Source organism: Pelodiscus sinensis, chromosome 1 (genome assembly GCF_052426305.1).
Source record: "Pelodiscus sinensis isolate ZL-2025 chromosome 1, ASM5242630v1, whole genome shotgun sequence".
Lineage (NCBI taxonomy): Eukaryota > Metazoa > Chordata > Testudines > Trionychidae > Pelodiscus > Pelodiscus sinensis.
Genome location: NC_143052.1, coordinates 270,042,143 through 270,066,455, shown reverse-complemented (window position 1 = coordinate 270,066,455; position 24,313 = coordinate 270,042,143). Strand labels below are relative to the sequence as shown.

At 44.3% G+C, this 24,313-nt stretch overlaps 1 protein-coding gene across 2 annotated transcripts in view; it reads right to left on the bottom strand.

Annotated features, from left to right (window-relative positions):
• Positions 1-23,452, bottom strand: part of OBI1 (ORC ubiquitin ligase 1) — a 38,802-nt gene extending 15,350 nt beyond the window's left edge. The window contains exons 1-5 of one of the 2 annotated variants that reach the window (XM_075918838.2): positions 23,025-23,452; positions 7,924-8,059; positions 6,979-7,070; positions 4,493-4,741; positions 1,123-1,211 (exon numbers count right to left, since the gene is read on the bottom strand). In XM_075918838.2, coding sequence (XP_075774953.1) covers positions 1,123-1,211; positions 4,493-4,741; positions 6,979-7,070; positions 7,924-8,059; positions 23,025-23,096 — 638 coding nt within the window. In that variant the 5' untranslated portion in view covers positions 23,097-23,452. Of the gene's footprint in view, positions 1-1,122; positions 1,212-4,492; positions 4,742-6,978; positions 7,071-7,923; positions 8,060-22,600; positions 22,867-23,024 lie in introns of those variants that run through there. The other variant, XM_075918839.2, reaches the window with a different exon arrangement.
• Positions 23,453-24,313: the final 861 nt, after the last annotated feature.

The window sequence follows — 24,313 nt, the reverse complement described above, 5'->3', positions numbered from 1 at the left end:
GTTCAGGTTTACAGTCTCGATTATTTCTCCAAGAGTTGCTCAGAAAACCGTATTTTTAATTGCAACTAACGTCTAGCCCTGCAAATTTATCTTGAGATGTTATTAAGTAGGGAGGAGAGTGGCAGATTTTAAAAGAGAAGACTTTTTGAAACAAAATAACCCCCCACCCACCGCACAAACTGTATGCTGTGCCCTGTACATTATCAGACTTTTAGCCAAAATTCACATTTGTGTATGCAGAATCTCCATTCTCATCTTTAATGACCCACAGGTTTTGTGCTGGCTCTCCACCTAGAGGAGGATTTTATCTTGGTGAATAATTTAGTTGATATATGAGCCAGAATGGAATGCAGCTTACTCTCTTATAACACCACAAAGCCAGTAAAACAAACAAACAAAAAAGTTGTAAAAATGCCTCAGGCCTGATTCTTCTTAGTTACCCTGACCAAGAAATCAGGAATAGCTTCACTGCACTTAATGGAGTTAGACTGGTGTAAAATTTGTCTGAAAGACTTAAAGAATAAAAAAAAAAAATCAGAACTGAAAGAAACACTTCCAGTACTGCCTCTGGAATGTGCACGAGACAGACACTTCAGTAGGGAAGCACAGTGAGCATGACAATCTCTGCCTTTTGATGTTATTGTCCTCAAAGTTCTTTTTTAAATGGTCAGTTCTGGTAGTGACAAGTTGGTACTTAAGAGGTCTAGTACGGTGCTATTTACTCACAGGGAGAGCCTTCATTGACTTGCAGAGTTTTTACTGAACAAAGAGCTCAGGCACATACTATAAAAAAGGAAAGAAACTATCTGTTGCTGCAGTTTGCCTGGCAATAATCCCATTTACTCTGCCAAACACAGTCTGATGCTAGGTTGAAAGAAATGAAATGCCTTGAAAACAAAAGCTTAAATTTAGTCCTTCTGTACTGCCCAGGTAATGCAACGACAATACTACAGACATTGGACAATACATTCATTTACAGTAAACAGAGAGTTCTGCGGACAGGGAAACTCCTAATCCATATTCAAGCACTCAAACACTTCAGTGTAATTTTAAGATAAAGTTCTACAATAGGTAAACATGATCTCTGAATAAAATATTTTCACTTTTAAAATGTTTACCTACTTTTGCGGTGATCTACTATCAACTTCAGCTTTCAGTCGCAAATTCTCTCTCAAAAGGCCACCATTTTCCAGTCTGAGTTTCTTATTTGCCTAAGGAAAAAAAAAAAGGTAAAAAATAATTAAGTATACAGTGAAACAGAACAGGCTTATAATATTTATAAGCCAAGCTGTTTGCGCTTTTTAAAGAGACAGCATTAGAAAACTGTAACTAGGAAACAACCCTCAGACAGGGACACCACTTAAAAATTACCCTGGGAAATGGCTTGCAAAACTGAATAGAGAACAGACATTTTTTATTTATATCCCCAAAATATACTGGAAGGCTCCTATCTAGGGAAATAAGCAGAGCTATGTTCGTTAGTAGAGAGAGTCATTAAGGGGATGTACTAATGGCAATTCCATGTTTTTTTTCACATGACTAAATACTTAAGTACATTAACATTACAATGTGCAGGTATCAGCAAAACTAATGTTGAACAGCTTTTCTCCCCTCCAAACTAGAGTAAGATTACTCTGGGTCTAAATAAAATAAAATAAAAAAAGCTTAGCTATCCTATGGATGTGAATCTTCTATGACAAACTATTTGCCATCTTCCTTCAGCATAGCTTCCATGATGTTAGGATTAAGACTCTTGATTTACTGCATCGCTCGCTCTTTGAATTGAGGTCAATTTCTCCTTCTCAGTTCAGTGGACAGTCTTGTTAACAAGATACTTCATGTCAAAAGAAGTTTTCCTGCTGCAATGTTTTTAGAGCAAGTACATTTTTTTCCAAGTCTCTTAACTAATACTAAGGCCTAAAAAGAGGGAGAAGAAACTCCTTGAAATCTGAAAAGTATGTTGATGATCCAGTAGACTTATGATTCATAATCTTAGAGGCATGAATGTTCACAGTTTAAATCCACAATTGTAGAATGATATAATTCCCCTCCCCCCAAAAAAAATCAGTAAGTTCAGTGATCAAAACCCTTCTGCCTCGAGTTATGCACCGGACTCTGAACAGTCTTCTACAGATTGGACACCTCTAGTCGGGCATCCTCAGGACCTGACTGGTGCTGAACTAGGGATTTTGCTGGACTGTCAGAGATCAGTATTGTCTTGCAGCATTACCAACACTTCTACAGCTTAATGGGCTCTTGTTTACCCCCTCAATATCTTCTAAGAGCTAAATAATATATAGCACAGAACACTAAAAGCCAGAACTTTATGGGACTGCGGGAAACGTGGTCACACCCATGGTAAGTGGACACTGGCTAACTAAAATCATGCTGAACCGTGGATTTTTGCTGGACCAGAGTAGCGATGTGAAAGGTTAACTGGTTAACCAGTAAGCATCAACCTTAATGGTGATGCTCACTGGTTCTGGATAACCAGCACAGATGGAGCAGCTCCCACTCACCGTGGGCAAGAGGCTGCTCTAGCTTCAAAGGCCCTACCACGGAAAGGTAGGGACATGCTCTGGATGTCCAGGGCAGACTCTGTCTGCGACAGGCTTGGGCATGTTGCAGCAGCCCCTGTCTGAACTGCTCCAGCCCGGCCACAACTGCATGTTTAACTGGTTAGTCAATTACATGGAATTTTACATCCCAAGACCAGAGAATGCCAGACTAGAGAGGTTCAACCTGTATTTCTTTTTCCTTCTTTATTTTCAGAGTTAATACTAAGCACTTATAACTTCTAAATACTGCAAAAATTCCAACACACCAAATCCTGCTGTTATACCAATTTGACTACAAGGCAGTTCCATTGTCATTAATGAAGTGGTTTTGGATTTCCATAAGCGTAACTGAATGCAGAATTTGGCTCTGATTAAATACGCTTTCAATGACACTGATCAAAACCAGAACAAACTCCATCAATGGCAATGGAACTGTCCTGGATTTATAAAGGTATAATAGCAAAATTTGGCCCTGAGATTCTTCATAGCACTCAGAAGGTATAAATCCTTAGTATTAATTACACGCTAATATCCCTAGTTGTTAAATGATTAACAGACAGGATTAATGGATAAAACCAGGCTTATCAGTTACTCCTAATGACTACACCTCCCACCCCTTGCTGCCTCTGTATTAGAGGCAGCAAGGGGGGGTGGGGAGGATGAGGTAGGAGCTGGGGAACTGGCTTTTAAGATGGCTCCCATGCCTTGCCCTACTGTCTCCCACAAGGCAGCAGCATGGGGAGGGGGAGGGAGAAAAGCAGGCTGGAGCTGGTACATGAAGGGAATTAACTTTCAAGCCAGCTCTCTGCGCGTGTTGGCTCCCATGGAGCAACCTTCCCCTGGGCTGCTACTTTTGATACAGAGGCAGTAGTGCAGGGCTGGGAGGCAGATGGCTCCTGGGGAGCCAGCTCCCTGTGAGCACCAGCTCTCTTCTGCCTTCCTCCACCCCGTGTAAAAGTGTAACCACTAAAAATTCAAATGGTTACACATTTACTCAATAACACATTAGTTAACATCCTTAGTATTAATACTATAAAATGATAATGTGTATTAAATATGCTACAACTTCAGTTTCCAGGAGGCAATCCAAGATTAAAAAGTAACAAATGCAAATTATGTTTCCTTTGTCTCTCAAGTTCACTTTGAAATTTCATTCTTATTCAAACAGTTCTCCTTATCCTTAAATGTGTTTTACAAGATTTCAATATTCAAGCATGTTTTCACCTGGTTTTTGGTCTCTCTTCCCCTCTAAATCACGTTTTGTTTTATACTGTAGTGAATAAACCTAAAAAGCATCAACAAAGTAGGTCTCAGATGCTCCAGGAAGTGCAGAGTAAGTTTAAAATTTTCAACTAGAGGATCTTCTTCTCCTAAATGTGCTAAGGTTTTTCTATGTTAAGTCAAAGGCTCAGTGTGGGTGAAGCCATATCTTTTATTGAACCAACATCTGCTGGCGAAAGAGACAAACATTCCAGCTACACAGAGATCTTTTTCAGATCTTCACATAAAAGGGTCAAGTTACTCTGTTTCAGAGAAGTGAACCAAAAATATAAGCAACCAAGGAGGGCAATAGCGCAAAACCTGCTTAAAGCAACTGGGCTGCTCTGGGTAAAATAGACATATTCTATAGATTGCAGCAGGCCAAAAGACTCTGGTCTTCAATATAAAAAACAAGAGATAGTATGATCCAATAACTCAGCCATGGGATAACAGGCAAGTTGAAAGTCACATGCGAGACTGACTAGAACAATCACTAATATCAGGCACCCGCTATATAGAAACACTATGATCCAACAATAGTCACAGGAATTCAACTTTTCTTCCTTTTCCTTTTGGAGCTATGAATTACTCTAAAGATCATATTAACCCTCATCCCCCTTCAATAACATGAAAAATGTCACTGTTATGCAATTAGAGAGGCAGGCATCTGTTACCTCCTTTAGCTTTTCCACATCATCTTTCACTTTCTCATACAGATCATTAGCAGCTTTAAGTTTCTTGGTCCATTCTTCCACTGTTTCTGGGCCAGCGTGGTGCTCCTCATCTGTAGGCTGATGACTTTCTTCATTGGTGCTACCAAGACGCAAGGCTCCAGGATCCAAAACTGTTTTTAGCTGTGCTTCCAAGCCAAGATTTTTACCTCTTAGCTCTTCCACTTCTTTCTGCAAGGATTCTATTTCATCCTGAAAGTGTTACAAACCCAGGAAGCACAGGTATGCAACAAACCAGAAAAAGATATAAAAATTAACTGCTATTACCTCTGAATTTAATTCTCTAATGCCATATCTACTCTAGGAAAGTAATTTCGAAATTACTAAATTTGATGAAATAACTCCCAATTTAACAAATTTGAAATAGCGTATCCACATTATTGGAAAGTCTCAAAATCTGTCCAAGGCAGGCTCCGTTAATGTAGACACGCTACCTTGGACTCTCGCTTATAAATTTGACCTTGGAGAGGGAGGCTAATTTCAAAATAAAGCACTAGTGTAGACCAGAGCCAAGTACTTTACATATAGTACTATTACCCAAGATCAGCCCCCTGTCCACGGTCCAACATATGCAGAGGGCTGCTCCAGCCCCATGGGGCTACTGGCTCCCAGCCCATGTGGGCTCAGAATCGGCAGTCTCATGCAGGGCCGGAAGCAGCAGCTAGGGAAATGGAACACAACTGTAGCCCACCCCTTTTTAAATCAGTTAAGCAGTTAAACTTTACAGTTAACTAATTAAAAGGGATTTTTCATCCCTATTTTGGAAGGCTGAATTCTGGATTGTAGTTGAGGGTTTCAGCTATGGTCAGAGGAATTCCCTCTGACTACATACGGCAAGTGCATAAGACTGTATGTGGACACAGTGAAGCATTATCAATTTTAGTGCACATCGTGGGAGGCCAATTTCTACATAGTATGCTCACATGGACTGTCTGCTGCCTCATTTGCTACTGTTAGAGAACGAGAAAAGGGGAAGAGATCCCACAAAAAGCCTGGGTCTAGAAAAAGGCCTTGAGCTGCACATTTGGAAACAACGTAGGGAAAAACCTGTAGACTTCTATAAAATGCCAAAAACGAATAGGGTTGTGGAAAGGAAAATGGTTATGGAAAAGCCTCAGACCTTGACAAAAACTGTTCAAGTGCTCTCTCTATGGCTGACTGCACACATGCTCACATGGCTTAACTGCTATCTAAGGTAAGACTTCAGGAAGACGCACACTTTCAAAAATCTAGGTCTTTCATTGCCTCATAATTGCAAAAAAACCTGCAACATAACCAGATCTTCTGCACTGGATCCACCATATTTTAGACAGAAAGTATTCATTCATTTTTAGAGATTTATCCCCTTCAGTTTTTAAGTGTAATCACATTTGAAGGTGATCCAACAGGCTTATTAGGGATCCCTCTGGCTAGAGATGTGCCAGGGCCCAATTTTTAGGCTTTACCCAGATCCAAGTCAACCTGATCCAAGGATATGATGTCACTTTCTGACCAAACCTGCCTCTGACCCTTTCCTCCAAACCTGAGTAGGTGCTGCCACTTCTTGCTTGGGGTCAGCACAGCAGCAGCTGTGTATCTGCTGGTGGCTGGCCCCTGTGCGCTGCAAAGTGAGACACCTTGCCACTCCACAACACTTGAAGACTGCCTCCAGGTAACAGCACCTGCACTGCAGAAAGATGGTGGTAGCTGGCAGGAGCAAGGGCATGCTGTTACTCCTGTGCTGACCCCAGGGGCAGCAGAAGGAGAAGTGACCTGACCTGAGAGGGCCCAGCTCTTTCTCTGCTGGTCTCAGACTCAACGCTTGTAGTCGAGTGTCATCACCTGCAGGGCTCCTCCACAGAGAGCCCTTGCACGGCTCTTCCAAAGACCTCAAGAGTAGATGAAGGAGACCTGCTTCCACCTCCTTTAACTTCTTCACTAGGACACCACCACAGGTATCAGGGAAGAGTTTAAAATATGGAACATTTCTCTCTATGCTGCTCCTATCAGGTTCACAAAATCTGAAGAGAAGGTTGTAGGCAAACATGTGAACAGTGGTGGGCAGAGAACGAGTAGGCCAGGCATACCTGGTGTTGCGCTCAGATCTGCTGATTCTCCCCCTGTTCACAGGAGGTCTTTCATGGCAGCAGGGGAGCAGAAAAAAAAACCTGTTGAGTATTTTGTCATTTTAGAAGAACCCTGGATATTTTTCAATAAACGTGGTCCATATGAAAATGCAAAGTCTAGATTGGGAGATGAATCCACACAAATTCAAATCCTGTCCTAATCTTAAATCTCCACTGAAACTCAAAATCAGATTAGGAGAGAAGTTTGAGTTTCAGTATGGATTCACAATGAAACTCTTCTTAAGAGGAAAGTGTAAAAATTACAACAAAAAGTCATATGTAACAAGTAAAAGTTGTTCATCTGGAAATTATCTTTGCTGTTACCTCATATTCTTTGTGGAGCAGTTCAAGTCTGGTTTTACGAAGATGTTTTCTTACTGTAGGACTAAATATGGGATCACTTTCACTTGTTCCTCCTACAGCAATGCAAGATAAACAGTATTATTACTGGGTTTGTTTTTCAATCCAAATTCAAAGTTAGTAAAATACACCATCTTCTCAATGTGACATTAGATTCTTTTTTTGATGATAAAGAAAACTGTACTGCTATAATCCACTGCAGAAGGGAAATCAATTCTACATTTATCTAGAAAGATGGCTCATTTTGAGAGGAAGTTAGTATTCAAGCCTACGTTTTTGTTGTTTTACAAATTTAAAACAACAACAAAAATGCATAGCTAGTTGTAATACTTATTATGAACTTACCCTAAAATGTTCCAATTAAGCCTCCATATCAGGGAAGTTCCTTTTTCCCCTGGGGTTTCTGGTTCATTCTCTTGAGAGTGACATACCAGCCACAAACCAAGAACTAAAAAACTCTGCATCTTAAATAGCCTCCCTTTCAGGAGAGAATTTTCTGTTTTACATTCTCCCCCTCCATGGAAAGTTACCTGGTCAGCCCCTACCAGTTAGGGAGGTCACATGACTTCCTAAACTCAACCACTGCTAAGCCTTAAAGGACAAAAGGGGCTGTTTACAGGCGATCACCCAGACATTGACGGAAACACCCCGATGACTTTCATTTGCACATTTAAAACTATAAACCATTCCATGCTCCATAGTCCTAGCTCTACATACTAGAATGATACACACACCAAAATAAGATATACAGATCCAACAGATTAAGACAATAAAACTGACAAGTTACATGAGGTATTTTGTCTAAAGCATCTTCTAGTTATGCGTATTGGTATTCGTAAGTCAATTACATAAAGCACAGGGTGGCAGTCAGTCACAGGCATGTTATTTTAGTGGCTAACTGGCCCTTACCTATAATCTCCTTGCAGGGATTGTCAGAGGTGATAGGGATCCTGCAAGCCGGACACTGGCTATTGTTCTTCAGCCACACATCAATACAAATGGAACAGAATACGTGGTTGTTGACACAGATGACCGGATGGCGGACCTTTTTCAAAAAAGAGATTGTCAAATATTTAAAAGCTAATTTAAGTTTGTGGTTTCAGTCTATTACTACTGTCATTCAGTAGGTATTTGGATTTAACGATAAAAATGGATCAAAGGGCATTTTTCATAGTACCTTTCATTCAAAGTGACTCCCAAAGAATTCATAAACTAATATACAGATAACTGTGTTAAAATGCACTCACATCTAGGCAAGGACCACCTTGAGACGGGAAGCAATTGATTCACACAAGGAAAGATCAGGAAAGGTTTTTAGCAGAAGTCCAATCTCTGTTCTTGCAAGAATTGTCACTGGAGTATCTAGGATTAAGGGCTCACCCCCAGTCAACAAACTGCCAGGAAACAGACTTCAAGGATAAGGAGCTGAATCTACCCAGCGGGGATTTAAAGTCATGGTTCCAGAGATCACTAATCCATTCCTCTTACTAAAGATGTGAAACCAGTGTGTAAGATACTGCAAAGTAGCTCAGGGTGACTAACTGAAAACCCATACACCATGAACATTTATGTACAAAATTTCACTTAAATTCTTGGATAGAGTTCAACAAGATGTTTATGTTTTCCCTTCCAAAGCAACAAAGTACCAGGTTTACTGAAATAAGTGTTTAGAAATATTACTAAATGTTTTTCACGCTCTCTTTCTCTGTTCAATTAAGTTCTCTTTATTTCCCAACATGATCAGGATTCAAAACTAACCATACTAGAAAGATTCTGCACTTCATTATGATAATTTACTTGTTACTGAAACTTCTGTTTGGGCTATATTTCAAAAATTAATTCATGCTCTCAAAACTCTTAAACCCTAACCCTGATACCTAGGCTTCTGAGACTTTCAGCTCACATAACAGTAAACATGAATAAAATAAAATCAGCCTCTTTCTCCATCCAAAATATCTACATTGGAAATAGACAAATACCACAAGAGATTGCACGTTAGTACCTAAAGCACAGGTAGGAAATAATTAAAACCAAAGGTCAAACAAAACAAGTATTTAAGAATCCATGGCAGCTTTATAAAATAAATTGTTCATTTGCAAGATTTTTCTTTTGCCGTATTAAGAAGCAATTCATAAAGACAGAAATGAGAGGGCAGGAATGCAAAGAAAAAAGAATGACGAGGAGAGCAAGTAATTTATCTGAAAGCTACTCTAAATGTTTTGTAGGAATCATACTTACAAACTCAGTCCTGCACAAATGGAAAATAATGGGTGTTTCAAGAAGGAACACAGATGGAATAGAATCAAGACCCACTACAGTGAGCCCCATCCATCAATTTACCTCCCATGTCCCTACTGTATAGGAGGACAACATTGGCTTAAGAATTTCCAAAATGTCATTCCTGAAAACTCTGTCTATAAACAAAGTGGAATCCAAATATTTAAATCTATTTTAATTTACAACTTTAAAGATTACAAATTAATAGGATCCTTGGGCCATTTAACCTAACTTAACTGAATAATGAGTATAAGTTATTTCAAAATGAATTATTTGATTTGTGTGTCCATCCTCACTTGCACCAATATACCTAAGAAGTGATCAACTGATTTAATCCAATGTTTTCGGTGCTGTTGTAGTCATATTGGTCACAGGCTATTAGAGACACAAAATGGGTGAGGGATAAATATTTTTCCATTAGACCAATTTATTAGCTCAGGACTAAACAAGAGCTCTGTATAGCTTAAAAGCCTGCCTCTGTCTCCAAATGAATTTGGTCCAATTTAAGATATTACCTAAAAGGGATGCTAGATACTGTTTAATTGAATGATCGTGTAACTGCACCAAATCTTATCGGTTATTATTCAATGGTCCCTGGGGGCAGCTGCCACAGTGAGCTCCCGGCATTATTCCTGGGGAGCCCCCTGCCACTCTGTGCTGCTGTCTCTGATACAGAGGCAGCAGCGTGGGATGGCAGCAGCCTGTCCATGGGGGGCCTGAGTTACCCGCAGACAGAGGCTGCTCCACCATCTCACAGAGCAGCTTCTGTCTGCAGCTAGCCCAGGCCCACCACAGACAGGCTGGATGCTGGCACAGCCTCTAGTCCTCTCTCCCCCCCATGTATCAGAGGGGTAGCCGTGTTAGTCTGAATCTGCAGAAGCGATGAGGAGTCCTGTGGCACCTTATAGACTAACTGAGCATAAGCTTTCGTGGGCAAAGACCCACTTCGTCAGATGCATGTCGAAGTGGGTCTTTGCCCACGAAAGCTTATGCTCCTACACTTCAGTTAGTCTATAAGGTGCCACAGGACTCCTCATCGCTTCTCCCCCCCATGATACTGCCTCTGATACAGAGGCAACAGCAGGCAGGGGTGAGGGAGGCAGCTCTGCAAAACCAGTGCTTGTGAGCACTGGCTCCTGCCTGCCTCCCCCAAACCCATTGCTGCCTCGCTGGGAGGCAGCAAGGGGGAGAAGGCAGGTAGCTCCAAGGAGCCAGCACTGCACAGTGAACTGGTTTGACAGCTGGCTTCCCACACCTACCGGCTCCCACCTGCCCCCTTCACTCTCCGCACTAGGAGGGAGGAGTAGTCATTAGGATGCACCGATAAGCCCAAGCTTTTTGGTTAATCATTTACACAACTATACGCTAACATCCCTGTGACAGGCCGGCAGCGGCCCACACTAGAACGGGGCGGGCAGCAGCCCTGGCCCCGGCAGAGTGCCCGGGAGGGGCTGCCTCGCCAGTGTGCCGCTGGGAGGATGCGCCTGCTGAACGCTGCAAGGAGCGGAGCCCTGCGGCCACGGGGAACAGGGCTGGCTGGCGGGCCGGGCTGGATGTGCACGGCCCTGGCGGAGGATGCCGGGGAGCAACTCCACCCCCTGCGTCCCGACGTAGGGAACGCCAGCGATGTCGGGGGTGGAGCCAAGGGAGCCGACGTGACCTCCGGTGGGAGGTTTAAAAGCCAGCCGCGAGCCAGGACACGGGGGAGGATGCCAGGGAGACGATCCCTCCCCCCGGTGGAGACGGAAAGGCGGAACACTGGGGGAACTGCAGGGCAGAATCCTGCGTACATCCAACGAAGAGGTAAGGACCGGCAGCTCAGATGCGGGAACCGCGGACCCAAGGGCAGCTAGGAAGCAGCCCGGGGCAGGGCCCTTCTGGCGCTCGTGGGCTGACGCGTTACGGGGTGGGACCCCATCAGCCAGGTAAGGGCCAGCCCCAAACCCTTAGGGCACCGGGCTGGGACCTGGTGGAGAGGGTGGGCCCGGGTCCCCCTAGTCCCCTGGATTCCTCCGTTCAGCACAACACGGGCGAAAAGGGAGTAAGAAGGAGATGGGAGGCCCCGTCACCCCAAGAACCGTGGGGAAGGACTGAGGCGCCTGGGAGGTGAACCAGGAGTGCCGGGCTCGCTGGGCCCCGTTTCGCCCCCCCAGGGGGCGTCGGGAGCTCGCACCCATCAAAATATTGAATTCGTATGAACCAGATTGCGGGGTCGCTGGGCTATGACCCCGCGGAGAGGGTTATGCGCTCGCGCCCAAAACTAGATCAGTCACAATCTCTATTACCTAACCCACCTTGTGTCTTCAAACAAATTTAGTTATTTTGTTTCCAGTCGGTATTTAAACTAACCCTAGGACTCCCTTACAACAGAAGTTCTCAAATCAATGAACTTAATCTTAAAGTACTCTGGTTCCTGAGTAGTCTCTTCCCCAATTATCACCTCTAATACTATTAACTCACAGACATCTACCCTTCCCCACCTCTAATATTAACTCACAGGCATTCACCTTCCTTCCCCCCCCCCCCCCCCCCGCATCCCCCTTCTGTTCTGAAATGTGATTTGTCCTTTTCATATGTGTTCATTTTTTTTAATTGTATCCTTTGGTATATATGGCTGTGACTATTTTCTTCCACTATTTGATCTGAGGAGGTGGGTCTGGCCCACGAAAGCTCATCATCTAATAAACCATCTTGTTAGTCTTTAAAGTGCTACATAGCCCTATATTTTCTTTACAAACAGTTATCCCTCAGTTCCCCGCACATCAGCCAGAAAAAGAGTTTGGGGGTCCCCCCCCCCCATTCATAGACTCATGGAACATAAGACTGCAAAACAACATCATCTCTAGTCCCTTGCATTGAGGCAAGACCAAATAACCCTAGATTAACCCTGGGAGGTGTATATTCAACCCATTCTTAAAAACTGCCAATAATGGGGCTTCCACAACCTGGAAGCCTATTCCAGATCTAAACTACCCTTGGAAAGTTTTTCCTACTATCTATCCTAAAATTTCTTTTTGTAATACTTAGGCCATTACTTCTTGTCCTAACTCCATGGACAAAGAGAACAACTGATCACAGTCTTCTTTATAACAGCTCACAACATATTTGAAGATTTAACAGGTTCACCCTCAATCATCTTCTCTCAGGACCAAATATGCCTAGTTTATGTTAAAAAAAAAAAAAAATCAAAAAGCTTTCCTGGAAGGTCAGATATTCTAAACTTGTTGTGTTGCTCTCTTTTGGACTCTCTCTAAGGATATGTCTACACTACACAGCTTTGTCAGGGAGCGTAAACACTGTTTGTTGGCACTTTTTCCAACAAAAAACCTGCATCCCCTATGAGCAGCGTTAGCTTTGTCAGCAGGAGAGTGCTACTGACAAAGCACTGTTTACACTAGTACTTGCCATGGCAAGGCTTTGACACTTCTCCTCCAAAGACAAACACCTGTGAATGACAAAAGCTTTGTTGCTCAATTGCCAATGTGGACATAGCCTAACTTATCCACACCTCTCCTTTCATGTGGTGCCTAGAACTTAGTACTCCAGCTGAGGCCTCACCAGTGCCAAGTAGAGCAGGACAATGATCTCCTGCGTCTTACATACAACAAAATTCAATTTCAAGACTTCAGGTTACCAAAACACCTGAAAGGGGAACACACTTATAAAGAATGAACAATCACATCATCTTAAACAAAATAGCAAATTACATTTAGCATCATCTAGGGCATTGTGCTCCTTATATACATGGCTTCCAGTTAGGGTTTTATTTTGAAGTATTTTGGTATCTAAACAAAGTGCTATAAAAGGTCCATTACAATATGTAGATCAGTTATCTAAAAACATTATCTGATCCTTCTAAAGTGTATCATTCAAACACAATTTGCAACTTAAACTTTGATAGGGAGAGGTCCAGTTCCTCAGTCTGTACTAGTGATCTTTTAAAATAAAGCATACTTGGGTAGGAGAGAGCGCTAGATGATCCTACCTGTCTTTCATGAAAAACGTGTGTGGATTACACCAGCGGTTCTCAACTGCTGGTCTGCAGACTGGCGATGGTCCACAAACCACTGGCTGCCAGGCCACAGCAGGCCTGGGGGCCAGGGCTAGCATATACTGCCCAGTGCCTCCGATCCTGCCACGGCTTTGAGAGAGGAATGTCCTGCCCCGCCTCTCAGCCAACCAGGGCTGGGCAGGGTTGGGGTCTCTTCCCGGACATGGAAGAGAGGTTAGCTGCGCGGCAGTAGGGCCATGCGGAACCTGACATGGCAGCCTTAGAGCAGCCAGGACCCAGGCAGCAGTGTTCAGCTGGCAGCTGGAAGGCAGCACAGGGCTAGGTGAGGGAGGCAGGGCAGGCACTAGGGACACCGGGGGTGGGGTTAGTGCTGGGGGGGCTCTTGGGGTGGGAGGCTGGCACAGGGTGTTCTGGGGCAAAACCAATACTTGGGGGCTCTGGGGACAGGGCTAGTACTGGGGAGCGCTAAGGCCATGGTCATCAACCAGTCAATCGGGATCTACTGGTAGATCTTGGTGCCTCTGACAGGTGATCCTGACTGGTTTGGCCAAGAGGTTGCCCCTGCAGTCCCCCCCCTCCCCCCCACCAGGAGCCTCCTGTTTGCTATGCAGAGCAGGGAAGGGGGAGGAGGGGATGCTGATGTCAGCATGCCCCCTCCCACCCTGTATTCTATCTCCACAGAATGGATGCGGGGGGCACAGGGCTTGGGATGGAGCGAGTTTGCTGGCTGCTTTTGAGAATGGTGCATGCTCAGGGCTGGGGTAAGCCTGCTTTAGCCCAACTGCACCACCACCCAGGAGCCACCTGAGGTAAGCAGTGTCTAGCTGGAGCCAGAATCCTAAATCCCTGCCCCAGTCATGAACCCCCTCTTGCACTCCAAACCGCTGCCCTAGTCCTGAGCCCTCTGGACCCACACTCCCTTATAGAGCCTGTACCCTGAATCCCCTCCTGCACCCCAACTCCCTGCCCCAGGCTCAGCTTAGAGCCCCTCTCATACTCTAAATCCCTTAGCCAAAGACCAAAGCCTGTGTCCCTGCCCCTGCCTGATGAAAGGGAGAGAGAATGAGGGAGTGAGCAGGGATAGGGACCCAGAAGGAAGCAAGGCAAGGGTATTTGGGTCTGAGGTAGATCCTGGATTGCATTCAAAAAGTGATCTGTGCTTAAAAAGGTTGGAGACCCCTGCTTTAAGGGGTGGAGAGCTCTAAGAGGTGGAGGGCTGACACTGAGGTATCCAGGGTGGGGAGCTAACACTGCGGGGGAATCTAGGAGTGGGGCTGGCATTGGGGGGCACTGGGGACAGGGCTAATATTGGGGCTCTGGAAACAGGAGGCTGGCACAGGGGGTCTGGTATTGAGGGGTTTGGGATGGAGGGCTGGCACTGGGGGGCTCAGGTGCAGGTGACTCTGGGGGATAATGGATGGCTGGGGGATAATGGATGGGTGGGAGGGCTCTAGTAGTTAGGGGGCTCAAGAGGCTGGGGTATACCCCAGCCCTGACCCCCAGAGCTGCCTCAAACAGCCGTCAGCTGCGGAAGCTGCCTGCCATGTGGTGACTGCTGGAGCTGAAGCCGGCTGTTCGTGGTGGCTCTAGGGACCAGGGCTTCTGGTGGACCAGTAACATTTATTTACATATTTGCATATCCATTGTTTGCATAATGAATATGCAAGTAAAACATTACCAGTCCACCAAAAGTTTGTGAATGGGCTTGCCGGTCCAGAGTATAAGAAACGTTGGGAACCACTGGATTATACGATCAGACAGGCTTTTTGCCCAGCAAACTGGACTCCTGTGCACATTCATGGCACTCTGAAACTAGCGTAGTAATTAAGACCCCAAACTGAGTCACTACTATGAATTGCTCAGGCAACAAGGTTGTTTAGAAGAAACAGGACAAAGGGATCAGTAAAAAAAAAAAAAAATCCATGTCTAATGGGCATGATTTCTTCAAACTGCCTGAAGAAACAGAGTCGCTGCAGCTTTACACAAGAACCTACTTGATGCAACTGAAACATTCCCCCCAACTGATCTCTTCCCCCCCGCGATCTGTGAATGAACCAAAAATTAATACAAAACATTAAAATATCAGATGCATACAATGCTGCCAGATAACTGAGATGAAAATCAGGGAACCTGATGGAATCCAATATGATTAAAAAGAAATTATACACATAAAGGGAAGTTGACCATAAGGGATAAAGATTACAATATTTTGCCCAAATCTGTAATGATAGGGTTTATCTCATGAGCAATTCTAGCACCCTACCGGACAACCCAAATTGTTCAAAAAGAGGTTGCACTCGTACTGATTTCTAAACTGAGTGACAAAGTGAACAAGAAAGGCTAATATCTCTGCTCAAGCATTTTTATGCTATCAAGTTAGCGAAATATACACACCCTGAATGAGGGAGCAAATAAAAAGAACTGACAAAAAATTGTGTTGATAAGTACACTTGATCACAGAGCGGAATTATCAGAAACTTAAATGATTAATATTGCAGGTGTCATTTCATTCATATGAAAAAGATCCCACCATTGATGTTCAAACAAGAACAGAAATGGAAAATGTATGCAACTGTTTTGGCCTGATGGAAAACAACAGTTCTGGAAGTGATTTTGCATTATGCAAGGGACTGTTAAAACAAATTTAAAGAGCATTAAACAATATGGAAACTCTTTGTATAGGAGCTTTAAAGAAAACATTTGAGCAGTTAGTAGAGCACTGATGTAGCCTTCAACTAGCACAAGCATAACTGCAAAGGTGGTCAAGGGATGCACAGAAGGCAGATAGGCCCAGAAAAAGCAATTTACAGAGGTAAGTTGCTGACCGGAACAATCTAGGTGATATTTCACAGTATGTCTCAAGATGATTGTAGCAACAGCTTTGGCCTAACTTGTCTTGCACAAGCTTGTGTGAAAAGTGCTGTACAAAGAGACTGAACAATTTCAGCTTCAGCTACAATGATTCAAAAGAGGAGGACTATACAGTAAAAGAGGATTTCTCCCATTTTGGTTCAAAATGTCCAGAGGAAAGGATCGACATCCACCTGGTCCATGCAGCATTTCCAAGAAAAGGAACCAAGCTGAACCATCCAGCAGAAATGGGAGAAAAAGGCCATCTCCTGCAGTACACTGCCTCCCAAAAGCTGAATATGGAGATGATGGAGACCCTGCACTGGCCACATGGGTACCCTCTGGTGACATCAAGTAATGGTTTTGGATAACTGACTTTTTGTTTTCTAATAATTTGGGTTGTCCTCCACGGTGTGAGCAAAAGACTACAGCTGGGTCCAGCCTGTACTTCAGCAGTTCCCAACTTCTGGTCTGTGGACTGACAGCAGGCCACGAACTCCTGACAGGCTGCTACGCGTTGCCAGGCCACACCTCCAGCATTTATTTAGTTCCACCCCCTGTGATTCCCAGGGAATTCCCTACCTCACCTCATGGAGCAACAGGGTGAGTGGGGCAGCTGGTAGCTGGGTATACTGTGGCTAGAGCCAGGACCATGGTGAGGATGTACGCGGCCCAGCCAGTGGGGCCAAACATTGTGTGTACAGCAGCTGCCCTGGTCCCAGAAGTAGCTGCACAGGGCGGGGGAGGGGAGAGGAAGCCATGAGAAGCCCTGAGCCCCTGCAGAAGCCACATGATGGGTAAGAGGCAGCAGGAGGTCTCAGGTAACTAAATAGGGCCTAAAAAATTGAAAGCATGGCCCATTGAGCCTCTCATCTCAAAAGAAAACATCTTTTTCCTGAACGTAATCTTCCCCTCTGATTTCACTCATCAAACCATATTAATTGAAGATAATCTTGAGTTACAAAGATCTGGATGGCTAATCATGCCCATCATTTCTGCTTCCAACACAGAAACTAGGGATGTTACATTTAGATTAATTAACAAATTGAATAATCGAAGAGATTTCCCCTGATTATTCAATTAGACCAGCGGGGCAGTCCCTGTGGTGGCTCAGCCTTTGAAATGTGCAAAAGCCCCAGTGGGGCTCTTGTACGTTTCAAAAACAGAAGCCACTCAGGGAGTGCAGGCCAGCCGGAATCACTTGCTCTGCTGCAGCATCGAGCCCTGGGGTGGGGGCTCTTGTGCATTTCAAAAGGAAGTCCCGCAGGGAGTGCAGGGACCGTGCTTCCTCCAGGAGTTCTGCTTTTTGAAATGTACAAGAGCCTAGCTGGGGTTCTTGTAGATTTCGAAAGCAGAATCGCAGCAGAAATAGTGCAAGCAGAGACGGCTTCAGTCCCCACTTGCACCATTTCCTGCTGTGCCTCTATCTTCCCTGCCTCTCACAGAGATGGTGCTGGAGGGAACTGGCTTTTAAGCCCGCTCCTCCCAGTACTGGCTCCTGCTCCCCCCTTTGATGCCTCTCTCTGATAGGCAGCAAGGGAAGGGAGGAGGAGGAGAGCGACTAGTTGCATCACTAGTTGACTATCCGATAAGCAAAAGCTGATCGAATAGTTGAGCAGTCTCTTACATCCGTAACAGAAACTTCACAAGGCTGTTTTATCCACATCCCTGCCACTTGTGGCAGTGACTTACAGCCACAGTCTTGGTTACAATGACACATATTGTGTGCATACAGATGCAATTCAAAACAACATGTAACCTCTTAAAATTATCATAATGAATACTCAAATATGCAAATAAATTCATTGCCACAATGAATATACAAATAGTTCAGTGCTAGTTTGTCAACAGTTTTTCAATGAGTTTGCCGATCCTTGGTACGAAAAAGGTTGGGAACCACTGCTGTACTTCACCTGCCTTTGCAGCAGCATCTTCCACTGTGAACAATAACTGAGCTGACAGCTGAGGTCACAGCAAAGATTTGGCGATAAGCAGCCCACAGATTTTTTTTCTTGGTTTATGAGCAAAATCAATTGACTACTTCCTGAAACTGGAAACCTAATTAGTAAGAAAGAGTACATGTTTGTGTAGGTATTCTAAAGATTGTCACAGGGTTACAGCATGTGTGTCCTTTTTTTGCAACAGGTTCCAGTCAAGATACTCGTAGAGTATCTTTCAATCTCAACAAGTTTGTTAACGGAGATTGCAGAATACTCTTCAAGTGTCTACAATAGTTAATCTTTTCATACCAACATAAACAGACCAAGCATACAAACTTTTTACACAGCACTCGGTTTATAAATGCAGGACAGTTAGAAGGGTTAGTCAGATTCCAAGGCTAATATAATTGGTGGGAAAGTAGTTGCCCACTACAGATCGGTTGGGTTGGGAAGGAGATGTTGGTGAATTGGCCTATAAGTGACTGACCAAACTGCCTTATGCTTTATCTTTGGATTGTCCTCCACCATTCTTCTCTGGTATTAGCAACATCAGCGTTGATAACCAAACGGCACAGATAAGGCTCCGATCTAAGGAACTCAATCAAAAATCTAAACAAAGTCATCTTTTCAAGCTAGTGATTGTTATTTTCTATTGTGATTTGATCTTGAAAATGTGAATTGTTCAGAGCCACCAAATTTTTAGCTTTTGTTACCTAAGTCATAGTCAAATACAATTTTTTAAATATCCTGTTAGTTGTTTTTATTAAGGTTATTTAACAAAACTTTGTGAAACTAAATGCAATGGTTCTTTTCTTAAAGCTATCAGAAATAAAATGAATCTTAAGAAAACCATACAGGTAATCAGTTATGTAGTTGCTTGTTTAAGGTTTGTCTTACAGTGTTGCTGTAAGAAAGCAGAGTGTGTTTGGACATTTTGAAAAAAAAACAAAGGATGGTTAAGAAAACAGTAGGAAGTCTTAAAAAGCTAAAATCAGACAGCTGACAATACATGTAAGAACCACCAATATACATTAGACTGTAGCACCTAAGAGCCCTAACTCCCCATTACATGAGGCATGGTACAAACAAAGAACAAAGAGACCCAAAGAGCTATAACATCAAGGTTGCAATGTCAGGCATTTAAAAGTGATGAAATTCTAGAGTTAAGGTAGGCCATACAACTTTAATTCGTTTCCTACCCAACTCTTGTGCATATATATTATGATTCAATCTTTAATTACTTGGTCACATTCTATTTCCTCACAGGACTTCAGCTTCACTTATGCAGAGGACAGATGGAGTTCTGTTAATGGTTAGCTATTCAACAGATATAATTTACCCTCAGCACTAAATGTGTGGCTACATGTCTTAGGCTACGTTTACACTGCACACTTATTTTGGAATAACGTGTTCCAGAAGAAATACTCCAAAATAGCTTATTTCAAAATAGCGCATCTACACTACAAGGAAGCCTGGAAATTAGTCCAAGACATGCTACCTCAATTTAGAGCCCCTGGAAGCACTGGGGAGTAATTACTCTGAATGGCCTGGGGAGGAGTATTTTGAAATAGCAGCAATGAAGCATCCACACTATTGCTATTCCGAAATAGCTATTTCGGAAGAGGAATTATTCCTCGTAGAATGAGGTTTACAAAGGCCAAAGTAAGCTGCCCATTATTTTGAAATTATTTCAAAGTAACAGACTAGCTGTGTAGACACTCACATAGGTATTTCAGAACAGACGTTATTCCAAAATAACGCTGCTGTGTGGATGTACCCTTATTTACCACATACCACCCAAATCTTGAACTCATTTTCATTGGACAGCAAAAAGAACCATTCTGACCCCTGAATGACTCTCCTGTGAAATTTCAAGCACATGCTCAAAAGCAGGCAGGCACCAGAACTTTTCAGAAACAAAAACAAAAACAACCTGCTGTAACAATTTGTTCTATCTTCGCCAAAAAATATTTTCTCCTTAAACTTGGTTCCTGGTTTTGAACTGTTTTTCTTGAAAACTTTCCAAAAAATTTCAGCTGGGAGGAAAGATTTAGTACAGAAAGTTTCATCCAGAATGGCTAAAGTTAGGTAAAGTTACAAACAACTGTAGATGACCTCAAATGTCAAGCGTTCTCAACCGGTGTGACTACCAGGTCCATTGAAAATGTCAGCACATTGATCTTGATGTAAGATGTACAGAATTTTAAAAAATTGAGGAAAGTTTCTAAAGAGCAAAGTACAGATTTTTGGAGAAAAGCCATTCTGTACCATGGCTACAGATTTTTTGATGGTCTCCTCCAGTTAATGGCAAGCAAGTATCTATAGAATCAAAAACAAACCCATAATTTGTCATCTTTGTTGAGTCCTAGCAGAAAGGCCGAGAAATGAATAGCTATGAACACTGAGGGCAGGTCTAGATTATGGGGCAACATCAATCTGATTTACTCAACTCCAGCTATGTGACTACTGAATCAACATACCTTTGGTTGAATTGCTGCAGGGTCTCCACTCCCTTACTCTTCTCTTTAAAGTGGAATTCCGCAGTCAACAAGAGAGCAATCAGTGGTTGATGTATTGGGTCTTCATTAGACCCCCTATATCGACCGCCAAGGGATCAATCACCACAATGCTGATCTCCCAGTAAATATAGCCACACTGTCAATGAACTACTCTCTCTCTCCCCTAGGCCAGAATTGAGACATTAAACTGCAAGCCGCTGGAGTATGGTCATCTCCCATGCCAATGGTCACTAACTGGTCAATCGTGATTGACTGGTAGATCCTAGGGAGTCTCCAGTTGATTGCAATCTACGATGGTGGAGCTAGATTACTAATAAGGCAGGCTTCTTTCCTGCACATGCTGCTGGCCTGTTCCCAGAAGTATCCAATGCAGCCCCTCATATGTGCATGCACAGCATGTCTTGGCACTCATCCTGCCTGCAAGAACTACTTCTTGCAGCATCCATCGGCCAGAAACAGGAAATTGTGGCCAATGGGAGGTGAGAGGATGTTGTATGCAGAAAGGGGCAGCACACAGTATCATGTGCTCCCTGCTCCCCTCCTCTAGAGGACACAGAGGCACATTATACCAGGAAAAGGCTGGACACAGAAAGTAATAGCACAGGGAGTGCTGCAGAACCCCCATGTTTGGCATCTCAAGTCCCAGCTCTGCATCTTGGCCACCCAGTGTCCCAGCCACCAGGCCAGCTGCTGTCTAGTGGCTTCTCTGTGTGCCTGGGATCCCACTTGGCTACAGGCCCCAGGGCTCCACTGCTGGCCCCAGGGTCATGACCGCTGGTCCTGCATGCAGGAGCCCTGCCCACTGGTCCTGTTGCCGGCCCAGGAGCTCCACTACTGGTGTAGCAGTGTATGTCGCCATACAAGCCTAGGATCCCACCCAGCTGCTGGTCCGACAGTCCTGTCCAGCCACACACCCAGGGGCTCCACTGCCAGCACTGGGATCCTACCTGGCTGCCGGCCCAGGTCTAGAGCATGGTGAGGGGTGCAGTTAAGCACCCCCACTCAAAACCTATTCCAGTTCCACTGATTGTGGGAGCAGCATGGGCCTGGGATAGTCAGTGAACCTTCTTTAGTCTCACTGAGCTGGCAACTGGGTGCTGCCTGGTAGGAGGCCACAACCCAACCCTCAGCCCTCCTCCAGACTGACAGAAACCCCATAGCCCCTCCCTTACCTCCCCCCCACTTGGCCCCTGTCCAGAGCCCCCTCCTGCACTCAATTACCCACTCCTGTACCCCAAGTTCCCTCTTTTCCAGGCTAGAGCCTGCAATCCCTCCCAAACCCCAATCTGGTAAAAGTGAGTGAGAGTGGGGAAAAAGCAAGCATTAGAAAAATGGAGAATGGTTAGGGCTTGGAGAAGGGGCAGGGTATATCCAGGTTACCCTTAATCCCCCCCAAAAATTATCTTTGGCTTCCAAAGGTTGGAGACTACTGCCCCATGCTGTATCTACTTTGTATGTCAGGCATCTCCTGATCCCTTGGAAATCCTATCCCCAAACCTCACTGTCAATTCGAACAAGTGTCAGAGTCCTTAGCACAAAGGCTATTTCCTAGTGGTCGTCTCTATTCACAGAATCTATTGGGTTGTGGAGGGGGAGAAGGGAAAAGGGAGAAAAAGACAGAAAAGAAAAGGAATTTGAAAAGATGGGTTCTTGAAGAAATATACCAGCTTTTGGTAGCTTTCCCCAGCCTCCAACAGAAGAGATGATGTCTCAAGAAAACTTGAGTTAGGAAAATGGAACTATTTTCTGCTGCATGGACTAGAATTTGGCTTCATATTGTCTGATCTACTCTGTCCCACACCCAGCATTTGAAATGTTTGTTCAGCCATTCGCTAGCACAGAGTTCCTACCGAGCCTCAACGAACACATTACTAGTCACCACTCGAAAGTGCCCTAGTACCTCAACAAGCATGCAGGAAAAAAGCCTCTTTATCCGGAAACAACGGATAAAGGGGAAGGGGGAAATAAAGCCTCTGGGGGGCACTCACCCGAAACGCTGGAGAGATTTCTTTTAAGGAGCGCATCGCACGTTTCCCATAATCCGAAATATGGCAAAAAAACTTGCTGGCAGTAAAACACCACTGGTCACGATCCCAGCTCGGCAATCACCACCGAGCGTGGGTCCTTCCCCTGGCCTTGCATTGATCACCCATCCCCAACTTTTCTCTCTCTTTCCCCGGCGCCACTTTAACAGCTACAGCCTGTTTAAAAGGACAACACTAAATCCAGGCACATAATCCCAATCCCTAATCATGGCTGCACTTGCCAGGCTTCTTAGAGCAGCAACCCCCCCTCCGCCCCATGAACCTCCCCACTCCAGCCCCCGTGCACATTCGCGGGAGGAGGTACAAGCCGGCTCCTCTTACCCCCGCTCGCTCTGCTTAGTAGCAGTAGCAGCAGCAGCTCCATTACCTTTCCCAGGCAAATGTGGCAGGTGATGGGCAGCGTCAGAGACAATGTTACATTCTGAACGTTCTGAGCCATTGTGGCGTTTCGAATCCCGCGAGCGCGGAAGTTCCACCAGCGGTAACAGCAAGCGGCAGCCCTCCACGCTCTACTCTGCGTACGGCAAGCCAAAGAGTCCAATCCTCAACGCAAAATAGGAAACCGAAATCGCGCTTTTGAAATGTTCCCCTGCAGGAGGCCGGGAGGCGGAGTAGGGGACTCGGGCCTTCTGCGCGCACGCAGCTGCATGTTGCTGCTGTCCCGAGGGTTAGCTCCCTTCCTGCAGCTTTAAACTAGGGCTGGTATATTGGGCTAGGAAGCTGTAGGCAGGTCCCACCTGTTAACGTAGCAGCATTCACTGATCATTGTTCTCCTTTCCCTTAGGGAGGATCCATTTCTCTTTATTGTTTTTTAAGCATGTTTGCTTTGTCTGTGCAGGAGTCTCTCAGTATCTTGGCCCCCTGGCCAAGGCCTGTATAGAAAGTCAGAGCATTAGACACATTGAGCGAGGCACCAGTCTCTTTCCAATCCCACAGAAGGGTAGTGAGAAGGAGAAGTTTCCGCCCTCCCAAGTACATACCTCATTCCTGGCCCACTCTCAGAACTCTGCTGTGGTGAGCTCTAAAGTGCCTGGCTTTAACCTATTATTTGAGGTGAGCTGAAGTAATGAACTTTTCCAAAAGGTTCCTTCCCCTCATTTCCATAAAACTCAGAAGGTGGAACAACCAAGATCAAGAAGACTATGAAGATTGTAGCCAATGAACAGTGTTGCAATGTAGCACAGGACCCATTTCACCCTATCGTTATTCAATGCTTTTTTGTTATTGCTATTATTAGTGTAATAATAGTATTAAACAACTATTGTTTTGTTTTCGTTATCAATATTAATTGCTCAGGGATTGCTCTGCTTTGTGAAAGGTACAAAAGAGGACATGATCCCTGCCCTGAAAGGTTTACAGTTTAAGGATCTGATCTGACAAATATTACCAAGAATAATCAGTGGGGTAATTTAGGGTTTGTGTACACACAAAAGGTTAGTTAAATTAAACTTGTACAGGTTCTCTTTTTACACTCCTCACCGATCCTTATGTGTGCAATACAAATGCTTTACACCAGTGTAGCTATTAATATAGAGGTTTTTTATGCTGGTATAGCTATTCCCATCAGAAAGGGAAATAAGTTCTACTGAAATATGGCACCTTTATAATTGCATCCACACTATAATTTGTATTGATATAGCTTTTTTGATAAAGACA